General features: G+C 44.1%; 1 protein-coding gene and 2 long non-coding RNA genes across 4 annotated transcripts in view; 1 reads left to right on the forward strand and 2 right to left on the reverse strand.

The window, feature by feature from the left end:
• LOC116251017 (pentatricopeptide repeat-containing protein At1g76280) overlaps positions 1 to 21,387 on the forward strand; it is a 68,576-nt gene that overhangs the window by 31,402 nt on the left and 15,787 nt on the right. For both annotated transcript variants that reach the window (XM_031625065.2, XM_050076923.1), the window contains exons 10-11: positions 266 to 409; positions 506 to 694. In XM_031625065.2, coding sequence (XP_031480925.1) covers positions 266 to 409; positions 506 to 694 — 333 coding nt within the window. The remainder of the gene's footprint in view (positions 1 to 265; positions 410 to 505; positions 695 to 21,387) is intronic.
• LOC126409929 (uncharacterized) lies at positions 1,284 to 4,048 on the reverse strand. Its single transcript, XR_007572872.1, has 3 exons — positions 3,390 to 4,048; positions 2,707 to 2,789; positions 1,284 to 1,539 (listed from the first exon to the last, which is right to left on the reverse strand). It is a non-coding gene; the product is annotated as an uncharacterized LOC126409929 (long non-coding RNA).
• LOC126409928 (uncharacterized) lies at positions 9,121 to 11,913 on the reverse strand. The gene is made up of 3 exons (XR_007572871.1): positions 11,207 to 11,913; positions 10,524 to 10,606; positions 9,121 to 9,356 (listed from the first exon to the last, which is right to left on the reverse strand). It is a non-coding gene; the product is annotated as an uncharacterized LOC126409928 (long non-coding RNA).

Raw genomic sequence — 21,387 nt, forward strand, 5'->3', positions numbered from 1 at the left:
TGATACATTAGAAATGCACTGTTAGACCAGATTGTGTGGTCCATAACCTGATGTCAGTGAAATATCAATTGCCCCTTATATGCTGAAACATTCAATTGCCTAGAAATGGTTGAGGTTACCAAACTGTCCTAATGCACTGAGATGCTCAACTGCCTTATAAATAATTCAAGTTACCAGACTGTTAATACACTGAAATGCTTAAATGCTTCAATGTTGCTAATTTTTAAGCACACAAATGTTGACAAAGCTCATGGTTCTTTCTCAGATGAGAGTCCTTGGAGCTGAAGGTTTGATCAGAGAGATGATTCATTACCTTGATGTAGCAGAACACTATGTCACTGGAAATGATGCATCAGCATTTACAGCTATGTATAACACAGTACTTCATGAGCTAGTTGAAACAAAGGAAGTAAGTCACATTTATTGAAATTTAACTTCCAACTCATACAGTTCAGAGGAGAATTTTTAATTATATGCCATTGTTCAATTGTACTTAATTTGGCAGAGTTACAAGGCGGCTGAAATTTTCAGAAAAATGAAGCTATTTAAGATTCCTTGCACCACTATGACATACAATATTATGATACACTGCTGCAGTATGACTAGATGTTATCGTTCTGCATGTTCCCTCCTGGCTATGATGCTGCGTGATGGACTCCAACCGGTTATTCAAACTTTTACTTCTCTTATAGAGGTAACATTACGACATTGGTAAATATTGTGCCTGTTGCTTGTAATACAAAATGGTTATTGTCATTCTGGGTTTCTAATTGCAGTTAATAATGGTATAATTATCCTTCGTGTGGCTAGCTGACACAGCATGGCTTAGTAAACTGGAGTCCATATTTGAATCCATTTGGGATCTGAGGCTAGGCTTTATTTAATATTATTATGGTGTTACTAATTCCTTTGGGTTAGGACGTTGTTTTGGGGACCCGAGATCCAATTCGGATCTAGGATTTGGATCCGTTGAAAGGGGTTCTTATCTTTTGTTTTAGAATAATTGGAGGTAAAGACTTAACGAAAACTCTACTTTCATATTGCAGTTGAATTCCTTTGATTTTCGTGCACCTTCTTTCACTTTTGTTCTTCTTTGGTGCCTTTTCCATGGGGATTATGGTGTCATTGTTTAATTTCTAAGGAGTTTGTTTTATACACATATCGCAAAGCATTAAAATTTTTAAGTAGTCAAAAGAAGTTTGGTAGCCGATGTCACACCCCGACCTTTTTGACCCTCAAACTATTTTTTTTTCTAAACATAAAGCATCGAGGTGTGACTGCCCAACAATTCAAAAAGACGATGAGCCAAGCAATTCAAAACAATGGGGCAAGCTTTCCATTATATAGCATTTCAATTCAATTGTACATTTGACAAAAATGCCCCAAAATCACAACATCGATGCCTCATCAAAACAAGGCATCAGTAAAACCAAAAACCCGACGCGCCGGCACTACAAGAACAAAACAAAACCCAAAACCTCCCCAGTAGGACGTGAGTGTAGCCATCTGCTCAGCCTGCTGCCCCGGGTACACCAAAACCTGAAAAAAGGAAACAACTGAAGGCTTAGCCTTCGCAGTATGGCAACAAGCCAGGAAAAGTCCAAGCCCTCTTAGGTCGGGCTCAGTACACAAACAAACATCAGAACAATCTATCATTATGTCGTGTCAAGACACGACATGCAGACGCCACTCAATGGCTACAATAACATAATTTCAATCACATGCAAGGCATCATCAACATGTCACTTGCATTCATAAGCACAACAGTCACATGCACAACAATCCTATATATTTCAATCACATACATTGCAGTTTCATTACTATCAGTGAATTTACAGTTCCTGTGGGTGCAAACACAGGCACGTGCACACCGCGGGCGGCCCACAGCCGAGAGACAACCCCCGTGGTGGCCCAGAACAGTATGGATCCATCTATCCGCTGCAGCGGTAGAGCACTCATCCATGGATGTGTGAATTCCAAGGAGAGATACTCAGCCTTCCCTAGGACACCCAGGTTGGGAAGGCGGGAGCCTACGCTCCAAGCACATCACACAACAGTACCCTGGGGCCTTGCACCGCCTGCGCTCCGAACAGGCGAGACCAGTGGCGAAAGTGGGACAACTCCCATATACATAGTCACATCCCACTGGCCTCTCATCTCTTATTCTTTCATTCTTATACTTATACTTGCACAAACACATTTAACTGGCTAGCTCCTGAGGTTGGTTCACTTCACGAGTGAACCCACACCTCCAATTGCCTCCACACGAGGGTTACACATAACCACAACAGTTTTGGCTAGCCGTCATAACAATATGGGTACAACTACCCACTGTGCAAACATTTGCATCATTGCCCGCGGCAATGAGTATTCAATAAACATAACATTCACATTCATCATCATAACAATCATATCTTTGAAAACTTAGCCAAACCACAGAGAGTAGTCTCAATCTGTGGTGGGCTCGTAGCTGTCCTATGCAGTTATCAATTCTAGCATGCACATACAATGCGTAACATTATCAAAACAATTACTATAAGCCTTTCAAAACAATTCATATCATATACCAATTTATGTACATGTATACACATATTCATTCACGGAACACTCAATCAATTCATATCACAAATCCTAGGATCCCATGATCTTAGGAACACACATTCATTCACTTGCCCAGGCAGGGATTTGCCTGGAATGTCGCCATACCTGTGGCGCGTTCACAAGAATCTTCAAAATGCCTCGAGCTTCGAATCCGGTAACTCAAGGTCGACGGGACGTACCCGGTGAACCTGCAGACACAAACACAAGATAAGATTCCTACTACAAACCTCAACAATTCAAACAAAAACAAAACAAGGTCATTGAGGCACGCGTCATCGCCTCAAGAGGGTGTCGACGGGTAGTGTCGACCCACAAGTTCTCCAATAGGGTCACTTCCCACTCCTAGCCGTGCCAATAGATGCCAAAACTCAAAGCCATCAATCCGTCTATCACTAACGCCTTTCTCAAAATTCCTTTTTTCTTAAATCAAGGCGTCTACCCCAAAGATACTTCCAACTTATGTACGTTATCCCTATTTAACTCCAAGATGCACCCGTTCACAAAAACGCGTGCTACAGGCTCACTAAAACGGTCCTAAATCTTCCCCACAACCTCACAAACTCTACCATGTCTCCCCTAATGCTTCGAAAATTAATCTATCATGCTTAAATAATCATCCAAAATATGAATCTTCGCTTCCCAACATAATCGCAAGCTTTTCCCCAAAAACGAAATCACTAACATGTGTTCCAAATAATCAATTCAAAGCTCTAGCATGCTCAACCAATAATTATGAGCGTTCCAAAGAGAAATATATCATAAAATAGGTTCAATTTCGCCTTGCTCACCCCGATTGAAGGTCTAAACTGTTGTAATCCTCCCGGCAGCCACCTCACGCGTCCAAGTGGTCCCCAAACGGCTAAAATCCTCCAATGCCGCCACTACCAAGGCCTTCTCTAATTGCTGTTACGAGGGGGAAGACAAATCCCCAAGCTGAAAACGGATCCAACAGTGATAGCACAGTGAAAATCAGTGAGAGAAAGTACTTGATTGGAGAAAAATAGAAAACGAGCAGAAAATGGGGAGAGGGTTCGGTCAAAAGGGGAAAAGAAGGCAGTGAGGGGAGAGGACGGGAGAGAAGAGAGAGAGACGGTGGAGAGTGAGACGAGTGACAGTGGGAGAGGGAGAGTCGTTCGGTGGAGAGGGGAGACGAGAGACAGTGGGAGAGGGAGGGTCGTTCGGTGGAGAGGGGAGACGAGAGACGGTGGGAGAGGGAGAAGGGAAAGAAAACGGGAAGGAGAAGAAAAGAGAAGAGAGGAAGAGGCAGGGGACGACAGGGTTCACCTCAACGCCGCCGTCGTCGCCGCCGCCGCCGCCGCCGCCGCCGCCGCCGCCGCCGCCGCCGCCGAAGCCGCCGCCGCCGCCGCCGTCGCCTTCTTCCCTGAGCTCCGGTCGTGGGTAAGGAAGAGACGGTAAGAGGAAAGCGAAGGAGAAGAGAATGCGAGGGAGGAGGGACAGCGTCGGGCTCCTCTCGCGTGGGGCTAGGGTCCGGGTCTGGACCCTGACCCGACCCGCTCCGCCCAAACGCCGCGCGTTACATTCTACCCTCCTAACAAAAAAATTTCGTCCTCGAAATTAGATCATACCTCAATGCAAAAACAAGTGCGGATATCTCTTCCGCACGTCCTCCTCAGGTTCCCATGTGCTCTCCTTCAATCCATGGTACTGCCATTCCACCTTCACTAAAGGGATTCTCTTTGTGCGAAGCACTTGCTCTCTTCGATCCACAATTCTAATAGGTTTTTCTTCCATTGTCAGATCATCTTGCACCTGAATACCTTGAAAATCAATCACATGTGTCGGATCTGGTACGTACTTTCGAAGCATGGAAACATGAAAAACGTCATGAACATGACTCCAGTCTGGTGGTAGTGCCAATCTATAGGCCACCTCACCAATCTTCTCTAATATCTCAAAAGGTCCTACGAACCTCGGGCTCAACTTTCCCTTCACACCAAAACGAAAAACACCTCTAGTAGGGGAAATCTTCAAAAACACATGATCACCCACCTCAAAAGTCAATTCTCTACGACGAATGTCGGCATAGCTTTTCTGTCTACTCTGAGCAGTCAACAACTTTTTCCTTATCAATTGCACTTGGTCGGTGTAGTGTTGCAAAACTAAAGGGTTTTCGATTTTTCCATCACCCAATTCGGTCCAACAAGCTGGCGATCTGCACGGCCTTCCATACAAAGCCTCAAAAGGTGCCATCCCAATACTAGAGTGGTAACTGTTATTATATGCAAATTCTGCCAGTTTCACATGTTTGTCCTATTCTCCTTTCCACTCTAAGACACAAGCACGCAACATGTCCTCTAAGGTCTGAATGGTCCTCTCCGATTGCCCATCAGTTTGGGGGTGGAACGCTGTGCTTAGCTTAAGCTTGGTACCCAAAGCCTTCTGCAAATGCCCCCAAAATCTAGAGGTAAAACGTGGATCTCGATCCGAAATGATAGACCTTGGCACACCATGCAATCTCACTATCTCGCCAATATATAACTCTGCGAGACTTTCCAAAGACTGATTAATTCTAATAGACAGAAAATGAGCGGACTTCGTCAGTCGATCAACAATCACCCATATGGCATCATGCTGTCTTCGGGTGTGAGGCAATCCAACTACAAAATCCATTGTAATGTCTTCCCATTTCCACACCGGGATATCGATTCTCTGCAACAAGCCTCCGGGCCGTTGATGCTCTGCTTTTACTTGTTGGCAAACCAAACACTTTGCCACATATTCTGCAATTTCACGCTTCATTCCAGGCCACCAAAAATTTCTCTTCATATCCTGAAACATCTTTGTACTGCCAGGGTGTATAGAAAACTTAGATTTATGAGCTTCATCAAGCAACCGTCGCTTCACCCCTTCATCTCTAGGGACCCACAATCTATGTCGAAACCACAATGAACCCTCTTCATCTTGATGCCAGAAAGCATCTACCTTCTTACACTCTTCCACGTTCTTAGCAAAATCAGGATCTTCCTTTTGCTTCAATACAAGCTCTTCCATCAAAGGGTGTTGTATCACGGCACTCATCGTTGCTTTGTTCTCGCCACAAAGGTAAGGTTGCCATGCTATCACATCTTGTAACAAATTCCAAGAACATGCTAACATACTATACATCGTTGCCTTAGCTTGCCTGCTCAAAGCATCAGCCACCACATTCGCCTTACCTGGATGATATGATATCGTGAAATCATAATCTTTTAGGTATTCAATCCATCTTCTTTGCCTCAAATTAAGATCACTTTGGGAGAATATATATTTCAAAGACTTGTGATCTGTAAACACTTCAAATGTTGCCCCATAGAGATAATGCCTCCAAATCTTTAGTGCAAACACAACTGCTCCCAACTCCAAATCGTGAGTGGGATAGTGTTGTTCGTGTGTCTTCAACTGCCTTGATGCATAAGCCACCACACGGCCATTTTGCATTAGCACACAACCATAACCGATTCCTGATGCATCTGTGTACAGTACAAAACCCGAATGACCTGATGGAAGTGTCAGAATAGGAGCAGCAGTAAGCTTGTCCTTCAGAGTTTGAAAACTCCTCTCACACTCTTCATTCCAAATAAACTTCACTCCTTTTCTCAATAGCTTAGTCATTGGTGTAGCTATTTTCGAAAAGTCTTGTATGAACCTGCGATAATATCCTGCCAATCCCAAAAAGCTTCTAACCTCGGTTACACTGCATGGCGTCCTCCAGTCCTGCACAGCTGACACCTTAGCCGGATCGACGGATACTCCATCCTTAGAGATTACATGACCCAGAAAGTTTACCTTCTCTAGCCAAAATTCACATTTTGAATACTTGGCATACAACTTATGCTTGCGCAAAAGACCCAATACACTTCTCAAGTGATCTCTATGCTCCGTCACACTCTCTGAGTACACCAAAATATCATCCACAAAAACAATAACAAATCGGTCCAAGAACTCTTGGAAAACCCGATTCATGAGGTCCAAGAACGCTGCGGGAGCATTGGTCAACCCAAAAGGCATGACCCTGAATTCATAGTGCCCATATCTGGTTCGAAATGCAGTCTTAGCAACATCTTCCTCCCGTATCAAGAGTTGATGATAACCTGTCCTCAGATCGATCTTGGAGAAAACCTTTGCATCCTTAAGCTGATCAAACAAGTCTTCAATTCTAGGAAGCGGATACTTATTCTTGATGGTGATTTGATTCAACATGCGGTAGTCGATACACAAACGCATTGTCCCATCTTTCTTCTTCACAAACAACACTGGTGCTCCCCATGGTGACACACTAGGTCGGATGAAGCCCTTGTCTAAGAGCTCCTGCAATTGCTTCTTCAATTCTTCTAACTCTGCTGGTGCCATACGATAGGGTGCCTTAGAAATAGGAGCTGTCCCTGGTGACAACTCTATCTTGAACTCCACTTCTCGTGTTGGAGGCAAACTTGACAGTTCCTCCGGAAACACATCAGGGTACTCACTCACAATTGCCACATCCGGTAACCTCACCGGTTCCGGCTCATTGGTCAACACATTGACCAAGAAGGCAACACTTCCATATTCTATCAATCGTTTAGCTTTCAATGCAGACACCATTATCTTATCAGTTCGACTGGCCTTACGAGCATGGAACTCCACAGGTTGCATTTCATCAGTCAACAACTGTATCTGCTTCTTCCTGCAATCTATATTAGCATAATGTGCATATAACCAATCCATGCCCAAAATCACATCAAATTCGTTAAAACTCATGATCACCAACTGTGCATGTAAGTGATGTTGATGGATCTCCACGTCCACATCAGATAGATACTCACTACACGACTCTTGAGCATGCATAGGGCTAACAACTTTCAGAACATACGGCATCTTCCTAGCAGGCACTTCTAGTGAAGTAGCAAATCGACTAGATATAAATGAATGGGTCGCCCCAGCATCAAACAACACTCTAGCAATATGAGAACCAACAAGTAAAGTACCTTCAACAAGGTCGTGTGCCTGAAGCTCCTCCACGGTAGTAGCATAGACACGTCCAGTCGTCTGTCGTGCGCTAGAAGGACCGGCCTCTGGCTTCTTCAACTCTCTTTCTTTCCTTAAGGGACAATCCTTGATAAAGTGCCCCATCCTTTCACAGTGTAAGCAAGCTCCGATCTCTCGATAGCACGGCTTTCCAGGGTGCACACGCGAACAAGTAGGGCACCTCTGAGAAGTCGGAGTAGCCACTGACCCCTGGGTGGCCTCACTACGGGTTGGCTGGTTCCGTCTGAAAGTTCGATCATCCCGCCTCTCATAAGGCCTTGTCCTGCCTGCAAAGTGGTGGCGCTTCACCTGGGTTCGTCCACCTTGTGAATGCTGGCTTGCTTTCTTCTGGTGATCCTTCTGTGTCCTCGCCCAGTCTTCTTCTATACATCTTGCCATAGTGACCGCCTCGTCCAAGTCACGAGGTCTGCTCGTCAAAACTTTGGTTCGCAGTCCCTCCCGCAGACCACGCACAAACTTGCCTGCCCTGGCTCCGTCTGTAGTGTAGAAGTGTGGGCAATATGCCTCCAAGTGTCGATATCTTGTAATATATTCCTCCAAGCTCATTTGATTTTGCTGTAGATCAAGAAACTCTTGCATGTTCTTGTCTCTAGCATGCACTGGGTAGTAGGTGTTGAGGAAGGAATCTCTAAACTGCTTCCAAGAAATTGACGGTTGGCCTGCATACCGGATCTCAAGAGTTGATCTCCACCAATCCATGGCATCACCTTTCAGCAGGTAAGTGCCATAGTTCACTTTGTCTTCCTCAGGCATCTTCAGAAGCACAAAGATGCGTTCAACTTCCTCAATCCACTGTTTTGCCTTATCGTGACTGCACCCTCCTGAAAAGATAGGCGGCTGCATCGCCATGAACTGTTGAAACGACACCGCTGATGCCTTCTCCTTAAGTGGCGCAGTGGTGTCTCTGGAAGGAGATGCATTACTCCTCTGGTTACTGACCATGGACTGCACAAGGGAGGTCAGTGTTTGCAACGTGGTCAGCAAAATAGACTGTTGATCCACAGGTGGAGTCTGCCTCAGTGGGGTTTGAGCACCCCCACCCAATTGGGCATACTGGTGCCCTGACGTACTGTCGTCGCGTGGGGTATGCGCATCAGAATGGGCCGGACTAGGCTCTCTCTGTGCCTCTGTGGACGGCCCAGCTCGCTTCTTACCCTTACGATGATATTCCATCTGTACAAACAAGAACCTTAATCTCAAATCCAGTCTATGACTAATCTCACAAATCAAATCACAACGTAGCACGAAGTTCAAAACATAGATCACATTACGTACTTATACGTGAAAAAGCATAACCACAATAACAATCTAATCAAATGAATGCGTACCTGGGCAACACGGCTTCACAAATAGGCTTTAACTCACATCCATAGTGGGGTTTGCCATGGCTCTGATACCAAAACTGTCACACCCCGACCTTTTTGACACTCAAACATTTTTTTTTTCTAACATCCAACATCGAGGTGTGACTACACAATAGTTCAAAAAGGAATGAGCCATACAATTCAAAACAATGGGGCAAGCTTTCCATTATATAGCATTTCAATTCAATTGTACATTTGACAAAAATGCCCCAAAATCACAACATCGATGCCTCATCAAAACAAGGCATCAGTAAAACCAAAAACCCGACGCGCCGGCACTACAAGAACAAAACAAAACCCAAAACCTCCCCAGTAGGACGTGAGTGTAGCCATCTGCTCAGCCTGCTGCCCCGGGTACACCAAAACCTGAAAAAAGGAAACAACTGAAGGCTTAGCCTTCGCAGTATGGCAACAAGCCAGGAAAAGTCCAAGCCCTCTTAGGTCGGGCTCAGTACACAAACAAACATCAGAACAATCTATCATTATGTCGTGTCAAGACACGACATGCAGACGCCACTCAATGGCTACAATAACATAATTTCAATCACATGCAAGGCATCATCAACATGTCACTTGCATTCATAAGCACAACAGTCACATGCACAACAATCCTATATATTTCAATCACATACATTGCAGTTTCATTACTATCAGTGAATTTACAGTTCCTGTGGGTGCAAACACAGGCACGTGCACACCGCGGGCGGCCCACAGCCGAGAGACAACCCCCGTGGTGGCCCAGAACAGTATGGATCCATCTATCCGCTGCAGCGGTAGAGCACTCATCCATGGATGTGTGAATTCCAAGGAGAGATACTCAGCCTTCCCTAGGACACCCAGGTTGGGAAGGCGGGAGCCTACGCTCCAAGCACATCACACAACAGTACCCTGGGGCCTTGCACCGCCTGCGCTCCGAACAGGCGAGACCAGTGGCGAAAGTGGGACAACTCCCATATACATAGTCACATCCCACTGGCCTCTCATCTCTTATTCTTTCATTCTTATACTTATACTTGCACAAACACATTTAACTGGCTAGCTCCTGAGGTTGGTTCACTTCACGAGTGAACCCACACCTCCAATTGCCTCCACACGAGGGTTACACATAACCACAACAGTTTTGGCTAGCCGTCATAACAATATGGGTACAACTACCCACTGTGCAAACATTTGCATCATTGCCCGCGGCAATGAGTATTCAATAAACATAACATTCACATTCATCATCATAACAATCATATCTTTGAAAACTTAGCCAAACCACAGAGAGTAGTCTCAATCTGTGGTGGGCTCGTAGCTGTCCTATGCAGTTATCAATTCTAGCATGCACATACAATGCGTAACATTATCAAAACAATTACTATAAGCCTTTCAAAACAATTCATATCATATACCAATTTATGTACATGTATACACATATTCATTCACGGAACACTCAATCAATTCATATCACAAATCCTAGGATCCCATGATCTTAGGAACACACATTCATTCACTTGCCCAGGCAGGGATTTGCCTGGAATGTCGCCATACCTGTGGCGCGTTCACAAGAATCTTCAAAATGCCTCGAGCTTCGAATCCGGTAACTCAAGGTCGACGGGACGTACCCGGTGAACCTGCAGACACAAACACAAGATAAGATTCCTACTACAAACCTCAACAATTCAAACAAAAACAAAACAAGGTCATTGAGGCACGCGTCATCGCCTCAAGAGGGTGTCGACGGGTAGTGTCGACCCACAAGTTCTCCAATAGGGTCACTTCCCACTCCTAGCCGTGCCAATAGATGCCAAAACTCAAAGCCATCAATCCGTCTATCACTAACGCCTTTCTCAAAATTCCTTTTTTCTTAAATCAAGGCGTCTACCCCAAAGATACTTCCAACTTATGTACGTTATCCCTATTTAACTCCAAGATGCACCCGTTCACAAAAACGCGTGCTACAGGCTCACTAAAACGGTCCTAAATCTTCCCCACAACCTCACAAACTCTACCATGTCTCCCCTAATGCTTCGAAAATTAATCTATCATGCTTAAATGATCATCCAAAATATGAATCTTCGCTTCCCAACATAATCGCAAGCTTTTCCCCAAAAACGAAATCACTAACATGTGTTCCAAATAATCAATTCAAAGCTCTAGCATGCTCAACCAATAATTATGAGCGTTCCAAAGAGAAATATATCATAAAATAGGTTCAATTTCGCCTTGCTCACCCCGATTGAAGGTCTAAACTGTTGTAATCCTCCCGGCAGCCACCTCACGCGTCCAAGTGGTCCCCAAACGGCTAAAATCCTCCAATGCCGCCACTACCAAGGCCTTCTCTAATTGCTGTTACGAGGGGGAAGACAAATCCCCAAGCTGAAAACGGATCCAACAGTGATAGCACAGTGAAAATCAGTGAGAGAAAGTACTTGATTGGAGAAAAATAGAAAACGAGCAGAAAATGGGGAGAGGGTTCGGTCAAAAGGGGAAAAGAAGGCAGTGAGGGGAGAGGACGGGAGAGAAGAGAGAGAGACGGTGGAGAGTGAGACGAGTGACAGTGGGAGAGGGAGAGTCGTTCGGTGGAGAGGGGAGACGAGAGACAGTGGGAGAGGGAGGGTCGTTCGGTGGAGAGGGGAGACGAGAGACGGTGGGAGAGGGAGAAGGGAAAGAAAACGGGAAGGAGAAGAAAAGAGAAGAGAGGAAGAGGCAGGGGACGACAGGGTTCACCTCAACGCCGCCGTCGTCGCCGCCGCCGCCGCCGCCGCCGCCGCCGCCGCCGCCGCCGTCGCCGTCGCCTTCTTCCCTGAGCTCCGGTCGTGGGTAAGGAAGAGACGGTAAGAGGAAAGCGAAGGAGAAGAGAATGCGAGGGAGGAGGGACAGCGTCGGGCTCCTCTCGCGTGGGGCTAGGGTCCGGGTCTGGACCCTGACCCGACCCGCTCCGCCCAAACGCCGCGCGTTACAGCCGACATGCTAAATGGGTCAGTTTCCTGCAAAAGTATACTTTCTCTATTAATCATCAATTAGGAACTCTTAACAAAATTGTCGATGCTCTTAGCAGAAAAAATAACCTCCTTATGACCATGTCAATCAACGTTATTAAATTTGAAGGTTGTAACAAGCTATATGTGAATGACCCTGACTTTCAAAACCCTTGGGAGGAGTGTATTGTCAACTAGACCTGGGCATCGGCCCGGCCAGACACCTGAAACTCGAGCCCAGGGTCGGCCTCGATAAAATTAAAAAAAAATTAATATAAAATATATTTTTAACAATAAAATTTATATCGGGCCCTGTCTGGCCGACCCATGCTGGTTTTTTCGGGCCGGGTACCCGGCTCAATGCTCAGCCCTATTGTCAGCCCAAACACTTGAAACACTTTTTTCTCCATTCATAATGATTTTCTTTTTTAGGGTAACACACACACACACACACACACACACACACACACACATACATATATATATATATATAAACTTTGGTAAAGTTCAGACATATGGGTGGGATTAACAGATCTAGAATGTCGTCCCAAGGGAAAGCAATTCCAGATTCTGCATTGCTTTTCGTTTTCTTATTTTGAACTGAATCATCGGAGCAAAAATCGACTGAACAAGATTAAATGAAGCAAATCCAACGTTAGCTAATCCTAATTATGTCACCAAGAAATTTGCCATAAATGGCTAACTTAGTGAGAATTTTTAGGCCCTGTTTGGATGTTAGAGGCAAAACTTTACATGATGCCAGCCAAACCTGAATCGACCACTGAGTGGAGGGCCTTCGAATGGCTTAGCCTTGCAGCAAACTGGTACTTTACCAAGAATGCTGAGGAACTATGCTGAATCGGCGTGTCCTTCAGTCTGGACGTGTGCAAGTGTACCATCACATCCCCCAAATTCCCAAGGACGTTGTCCTGGATCCTCTGGGGAAGGAGTCCTTTCGGCCCTCAATGTACATTCTTCCAGGAGTGGCTCGGCGAGTTGCAGCAACCATGTGCAGCTAGTCGTAGACTTTTACAGGCTTCATTTTCCTTACAAGCTATAAATCTGATAGGTACAATCGTACAGAGATCATTTAATGCTTTAGCAAGTCTTCGACCACTTTACACCAATTGCATCCTGTCTTATATTTTAGTTAATGGAAAAGATTCCCAACCCAAGAATTTGACGGCCAGGGCACATGACATCCGTGGCTTTGAAGATGACGCTTGCTATAGTTCCTTTGCAGATAGGGCTGCACAACGAGCCGAGCCAAAAACTCGGCTTGTGGTCGACTCGTTTATAAACAAGCCGACTTTGAGCTTACAAAGATACTTGAAGCTTGCGACAGTTATATTGTAGATAGGGTGGCTTAATGAGCCGAGTCAACTCCGGCTCAACTCGAACTCGCTCGAGGTTACAACTGATTTCTAAAATTCATGGGGGCAGTATGTTGGGTCATTTTGGTCATAATAAGGCCCTTGCCTCTCTAAAAGAGTGTTCTTATTGGCCCAAGATGCTGAAAATGTGGTCGAATATGTGACTAACGATCGAGTCTATCAGAAGCTAAAGGTCAGCGTTAAAGTAGTGGGTTGTACACTCCTTTACCCATCCCATATTAGCCTTAGGTTCAGGTTGATGAACTTTATTGTGGGGCTCTATTAGTGTCCAGGTTTTGGTTCTGGAATTGGTTTTGGATCGGGTCTAGTCGATTGAAACAAAAAAAGGCTATAAAAGAGAATTGGAGGTGGAATTAGGGATATCGATGTAGTAGGGATTTTCCTCTGGTGAGGGTCGCTCTAATTGTGTTAGGGCAGTGCGCATGGGTAAGTATTTTCTTGTAGCAGGTGGATGCTAACGAGGTATCAGAGATTGATGGCAGTAGAGAGAGTTACCATTCGGGACGCCATGGCACCGTGGAGCAACTCGATGGAAGGGGCTCAGGTCGATAGATTAGGGCTGGTCGGTTGGAATAAGTGGAGAGTGTAAACCAGACTTCAACTTGAGAATAGAAACACAAAGATACCTGCCACTCCAAGAAATCACACAAGGGAGAAACCTCAAACTAGAGGTGTAACAGTTCTAATTTATCTCAAATAAGGTGCACAACCAGGCCTTAAAGCCTCTACAAACCAAGGGACCCAAGTCCCTTATTTATAGAAGAAAGTAAGGAAGAAGGAGAAAAGGAGCTAGCTATTGGGCAGCTCTAATGGCTAGATTTCTAGCTGTTGGAAGCAGCCAACAGCTAGTGCCCTTGGTAAAAAAAGGAAATATTAAAAGATGTACAGAAAATACAAGAAAAATAAAAAGAAATAAATACATAAAGACCTATGCATACATACATATATTTATATATACAAATCATATCTCAAACTACTAGGAGTTTAAGATATATGACAGTACATATAAAAACATATATGCATACTTACGTTAGAGCTAATCCTTAAATTCTAATATAGAGTACCTTCGCAAGGATCAATGGGAAGTTGGACCAAGTGGACAAGAAGTTGCAGATGATACTGCTTAGACAGTAGCAGATGAGGGTATTGCTTGAAGAAAGGCCTCACGAGATGAGCACCCAATTGTCTCTTGAAGATGTCTTCACAACTTGGCAGCAACAAAGCCCAAAAGAACACCAGGATGACAGGGTGGGGCTGCAACCACCCCCAGACCGGTTCATTCACTGCCGTAGGGTCAAGCCTCTTGCCACCACCAACTACAGTTCAGGTTATTGGCGACAAAACATCTATGTTCCAACAGACTCTTGGAATCTCCAATAATGAGGAGAACGACTCCATGTCTACCACTGAGCCGCTCTCAGTGTTGACCCACCTTGCAAAAGAAATTATAGTCAAGAGAGCGAGCAAGAAGGTCTTCCACAATGCCGCCTCTCAGGTGGGTGTTTCAGCCCTTCCATTGTTCTCCATGACCAGCAGAGCAACTGTCAGCAAGATTGGCGACATTGGTGTGTTGGTTCGATCATCCAAGGACTACACCATCTTCATGTCAATAGTACCTAAGGATCCAGGTATGCTTAAGTCTCGTGAAGTTTCTGTAGGATCCTTGCAATGAGGAAAGAGGAGAAGGCACATGGTACAGCCAGGAAAACCCCCTTGGCTACAGTCCAGGGACACCCTAAGGGTGTGGGTTTTTTACAGCCAAACCCACAGTCTTGGAGAATCTGGCAGTAATCATATGGAGCGACCAAAGAGATACGCAACATGGAGAAACAAAAGGCTTAAGCGGAAAGGCAGCTGGTGTAGCCGGCGTGGAAGAAACCGACCTGTTTCAGTTTCAGGATTTCCATAGTAATGGTTTGAAAAATTACAGTGACACGCCTTATTGTGTGCAAAGCAATACCAACCAATTCCATGAGAAAATTGGAATGGGTAGTCCTCAGCCAGTGAAGGATGAGATTAAACGGCTAGTAAATGCTGGGAAAGAAGACCTCACTTTTGAGTGCCCTTACAGCGCATGCAGGAATCCTACTCAAAATTATAAGGAAATTTCTTCGGGAATCAAACCTGCAGCCTTAGGTTAAAGATCCTTTTATGAAGATGCTTATTGAGAAATGTTTAGTTCTTGCATCTGAAAGGCCTCCTGCAAGAGAACTATTGAAAGACCTCTTTCTCGCATTGATCTAAGAAAGCAAGCCCGCAGTTCATTACACTTACTCATTGTTACATCCAAAACATCAAGTTTTGGTCGGTCTCTTTTCTCTCGGATGGAACTTCAGTTGCTCAGGCAAATTCTGGCCATTTGTCAATGGATATAGATTATGAATGCAATCAGGCCTCCATGGATGCTAATACGTGGAACACCACTGCTTCTCCAAGGTCCCCATGCGTGGAAGTTGAAGGATCTAACAGTAACCATGAATTCAAGCCAAAGGGGAAGAAAAGTGACGCTAAGTCTGTATCATTGCTTCTATGTATAGCTGGCCCTTGTGGCCGAGGGAAGAATGTCCATTTCATGTTATACCTTCTTGGCGATACTGCACTTTCAGTTGCCAAATAAGGTGATGGAGCAATTGGACATCTCAGACCAGGACGTTACGTTTATCGCTGAGTTCATTGATTTCATGATCTCTAAATTAGTGCCTGAGTGGAAACCATCTTGCATGAATAATGCTGTTTTCATTTGGGAGGAGCTAGGTGTAAGAATCTTTGCTTATTCACGTCTCTCCGTCTGAAATCAGGTAGAATGAGAAGAAGAAATAGAAGAGAAGACAAATGGAGGAAGAGAGTCACCAGCATTAACAGCCGTGTGATCCTTAATCTATATTAAAGAATTAACCTAATCAGGTTATAACAAAATGTACACAAATTATATAACATTTACAGAAGTGCCACCGCCTAGTATGTTTAGGCGTGTGGATTAGAAAACAAGTGGATCGGGTCTGAATAGACCCGAGCCTCCATACGCACAAAACTTAACAGCCCCCCTCAAGTTGTGCATGAGATTTGACCATGCATAACTTGTTCTTCAATTCCCAAAAGTGCTGCCCTGTGAGTCCTTTAGTAAAGATATCAGCTATCTGTTCACTGGTGGATATATAAGTAGGCAAAATCTCGGCTTCTTCAACCTTCTGACGGACGAAGTGTTGATCAATCTCTATGTGTTTGGTACGATGATGCAGAATGAGATTGAAGGCAATTTTTATTGCACTTTGATTGTCACATAGTAATGATGACTGGGCAATAGGAAGATTAAGCTCTCCAAGCAAATGTCGTAACCATGATGCTTCAACTGTCCCTGCAGCCATTGCTGTGTACTCTGCCTCAGTGCTGGATCGTGCAACAGCACGCTGCTTTTTACTGCTCCAACAAATGAGATTAGAATCAAGAAAAAGACAGAAACCTGAAACTGATCGTCGATCATCGGGATCGCCTGCCCAGTCTGCATCAGTATATGTATATATGCTATGTCCAAGAGAAACATTGGGGCATTTTGTGTAGACTAGTCCATCTCCAAGAGAAGCTTTGAGATACCGCAATATCCGCTTAGCGGCATCCATATGTCCTTCTGTGGGGGCATGCATGAACTGAGAAATCTGGTTTACAGCATATACTATGTCTGGGCGAGTAAAAGTGAGGTATTGTAACATACCAACAATGCTGCGATAGAATGTAGGATCGGAGTATGCTGCAGTTCCATCAGATGAAGTCAACTTAGTGTTTAGAACACTAGGAGTAGTTATGGGTTTGCAATTAGTCATGCGTGCCTTGTCCAAAACATCAAGGGTATACTTGTGTTGCGTAAGAGTCAATCTATCATTTGTCCTGTCAAGCTCAACACCCAAAAAATATCGTAATTCGCCGAGATCCTTCATCTTGAATTCTTGCTTCAACATATCTTTAACATAGGATATATGTGATGCCGAGTTCCCAGTGATAACAATATCATCAACATATATAAGCAACCAAGTGGTAGCTTCTCCGGAATGATAGATAAACAAAGAGTGATCGAGAGAGCTTCGGAGAAAACCAACTTGTTGTATATGATGAGAAAAACGATCGAACCATGATCTAGAAGCTTGCTTCAACCCATATAGAGATTTTTGTAATTTACAAACCCATTGTTGAGGATCATGAGTAGTATAGCCAGGAGGTTGCTTCATGTAAACCTCTTCCTTAAGAATCCCATGAAGGAATGCATTTTTAACATCTAACTGATAAAGAGGCCATCCATATGAGACTGCAAGAGAAATAATCACGCGTATTGTTCCCATCTTGATGACTGGACTGAATGTTTCATCATAATCTTCCCCATATTGCTGAGTGAACCCGCGTGCCACAAGACGCGCCTTATGTCGATCAATGCTACCATCTGGCTTATATTTCAGCTTGTAAACCCACTTGGAACCCACAACATTCTTATCATTTGGACGAGGAACAATCTGCCAAGTTTGACATTCATGCAAGGCTGTCATTTCCTCATTCATAGCTTCAACCCAACATTTTTCCTTACTCGCATGGTGATAAGATTTTGGTTCCACCTTTTTGTTGACTTCTGTCATAAACAACTGAAAATCCAAAGAAAAATTATTATAGCTCACCCATCTATCAATAGGATGTCTCACGCGTTGTGACTGGCGTGGAACTGCGGTTGGATCTGCCGTAGGAACTGATCGCCTAGAATACACCAGGCCTGAGAACCGATTATATGTAGGTGGATCATTGGGATGAGGAAATGGAGGCACGCTGTCCAAGGAGCTACTTATAGGTGTTTCGGGTTCATTAACAACTTGCTTCTTGTGTTCATTCAACTTTTCCGCCCCTTGTCTTAAGATTTCAGCATGTAACCAAGTATCATAAAACTCATTTTTGTCCTTGAGTGTCAGAGAAGTTGCCTTGGAGTCCTGTAACTTGATGGAGATTTTCCATCAAGCAAAGCCAATGGCAGTCGATTTATAGCATGAACAGCTGTATGAAAAGCCTCGGTCCACAATGTCATAGGTAAGTCTGTGTCATGCATCATGCTAAGGGCACTTTCAACAATATGCTTATGTTTCCTTTCAGCAATTCCGTTTTGCTGAGGTGTATGGGGGCATGAAGTTTGTCTAGTGATCCCATTATCTAGTAGATACTCAGTAAATTCACTAGAAATAAATTCACCACCACCATCACATTGAAAATGCACAATATTGCTGGAATATTTATTCTGAACCAAAGCATGAAATTGAGTGAACAGGCGGAAGACTTCTGATTTGTGTTTCATGAAATGAATCCAAGTATATCGGGAATATGAATCAATAAAAATAACATAATATCTACTCCCAGAAGAAGAAGGAATTGGAGCAGGCCCCCAAACATCGGAATGTATAGTGTCAAAAGCCTTTGAAGCTCTTTTATTTATTAATTGAAAAGGAAGGGCATGGCTCTTACAGATATGACAACTCGAGCACATGCTGGACTCACTGACTGAACTCAGACTGAACTTATCTAAGAGCCCGTCTGCAACAAGACTTCGAACAAAAGACTGGCTACAATGAGCTAACCGACCATGCCAAATGGATGGCTTATTATATTCTGCGACATTGATTTCACTATGAATTAAAAAGGATGGATCTGAAGGGTGAGATTTTGACAACTTTGGAGCTTCTTCAAGAACATACATGTCGCCTTTGCGAGTGCCCTCAGCGAACGTCCTCTTGGTTCGAGCATCCTTGACATAAACAGAAGACGGTGTGAATTCAACAGAGGAGTGAGTATCATCAATCAGTTTGGACACTGAGATAATATTTTTCTTGACACTTGGAACAACAAGGACATTCTTTAATGGAATGGAAGAGGAACCCATAGATATTTGTGCATTTCCAATGTGCGATATTGTGTGATGGGAACCATCTCCTGTGACAACTGAGCCTTGATCTAAATAAGGGAAAACACTAGATAAAGTACCTGTGTCACCAGTAACATGGGCTGCTGCTCCAGGTCCACATACCACTCTCCTTGCTCATTTTGCTTCAAGTGGAGCTTAGATAAGGCTGTCATAAGAAGTTGTTGCACCTCCGATGAAACATTTGATGTTGGATTTGAGCTAGATGAGGATGAAACTGACCCTACTGCTGCCTTGTTTTCACGCCTGACTTGATTATTTTTATTCTGAGGATTGTGCCAACATTCTGATTTCACATGTCCCCTCTTATTACAATAGAAGCAAGTCGGAACCCTTCTAGATGTGGCGGCAGTAGTATTCATGCCTGGTGGTGTCGGGAGAATCCCTCTTCCCATTCCTGCCTGAGGAGTCCAATGGCGAGTACGATTCCCTTGCAATGCATGTGTCCCTGTAATCAATACATTGTGGCTGTTGGGAGAAATCAAATTCTGTCGCTGCACACGACTAGCTTCGTGTTGAAATAACTTGGCTTTCAGATCTTCAAAAGATGGAAGGACAGGTAAAACCTCCAAGGCTGTGCAAAAAATATCAAACTCTGTTCCCAGGCCACTCAAGGCTTGTTGCACTTTGTCTTTATCGCTGACAGGATGTCCAATGGCAGTAAGTTGATCACTTACGTTTTTGATTTCATTCAGATATTCCAAAACTGTACGCGTCCCACGCTTGATATCCTGAAATTGTCTTCTTAATTGCAGAAACCGTGCTTCCGATACTTGAGAGTACGTTGTGGCAAGGGTAGACCACAATTCTAAAGTTGTTAAATCATCATCAATGCCTCCTAATACCTCCTCTGACAAGGTAGAAGTAATATATGCGACAAGTGACTGGCCGTGGGCCAGCCAAACATCATATTCAGGATTACTTTCCGTAAGAGTATCATATTCAATGCTAGTTTCACTTCCAGCCGAAGCCCCAGTAGCTTGATCTCCCACTACGGTCTTCTTCACTTCACGGTAAATATATTTTGGAGGTGCTGGAGTAGTGCCATCGATATGCCCATAGAGTCTATGACTTTTAATAAATGGAACAATTTGACGTTTCCAAGTCAAATAGTTACTATGATTCAGTTTTTGGGAGATAAGTTGGGAGAGAAAGCTGGAGGATAGAAGAGAGGGCGTCGGCTGATCCATGACTGAAGAAAGATGATTAGGGCAGACAACGTGAGGCAGAAAACTGGGCAAATTGGGGCAGCAACAGAATTAGGGCAAAAACGAACCGAAATTAGGGCAAATCAATTTAGGGCAAACGATGAGAGTAAATCACACAAGATTCAAGGCAGAAACCGAAATGAGGGATATCCACGCCAGAAATGAGTACTTAGGGCAGATTAGGGATAATCACGTCAAACTGAAACCACTCACTGGAGGACGAGGTAACCTTGCTCTGATACCAGGTAAGAATCTTTGCTTATTCACGTCTCTTCGTCTGAAATCAGGTAGAATGAGAAGAAGAAATAGAAGAGAAGACAAATGGAGGAAGAGAGTCACCAGCATTAACAGCCGTGTGATCCTTAATCTATATTAAAGAATTAACCTAATCAGGTTATAACAAAATGTACACAAATTATATAACATTTACAGAAGTGCCACCGCCTAGTATGTTTAGGCGTGTGGATTAGAAAACAAGTGGATCGGGTCTGAATAGACCCGAGCCTCCATACGCACAAAACTTAACACTAGGTTCATGTTTGAAAGAAATGTGGAGACCGAGAACATAAGATGCCTTCAAGTTTGGGTTCCAAGCAGGAAATGCCCAAGATCAGGTTTCACAGTAGTTGCACAAATTTCTCTGCTGCCAGCAGGTATTGTTGCTGCCTGATTAATGTAACAGTTTAGCCAGGGCTCTATCGTCATACATGCCAGGGGAAGATATGGATGCAATGTTTTTGTTGACCTGCTACTAGGAGACTTGGGGAATGACCTTAAGGTAATCGACCATTCCTATTTCCTCTCCTTACTGCTATGTATACAACTTGGGGTTCCCATGGGAATGATATTATGGCTTCTTGGGCCTAATGAGGGGAGCTGCATGAAACTAGA

This window comes from Nymphaea colorata, chromosome 3 (assembly GCF_008831285.2).
Source record: "Nymphaea colorata isolate Beijing-Zhang1983 chromosome 3, ASM883128v2, whole genome shotgun sequence".
NCBI classification, from domain to species: domain Eukaryota; kingdom Viridiplantae; phylum Streptophyta; class Magnoliopsida; order Nymphaeales; family Nymphaeaceae; genus Nymphaea; species Nymphaea colorata.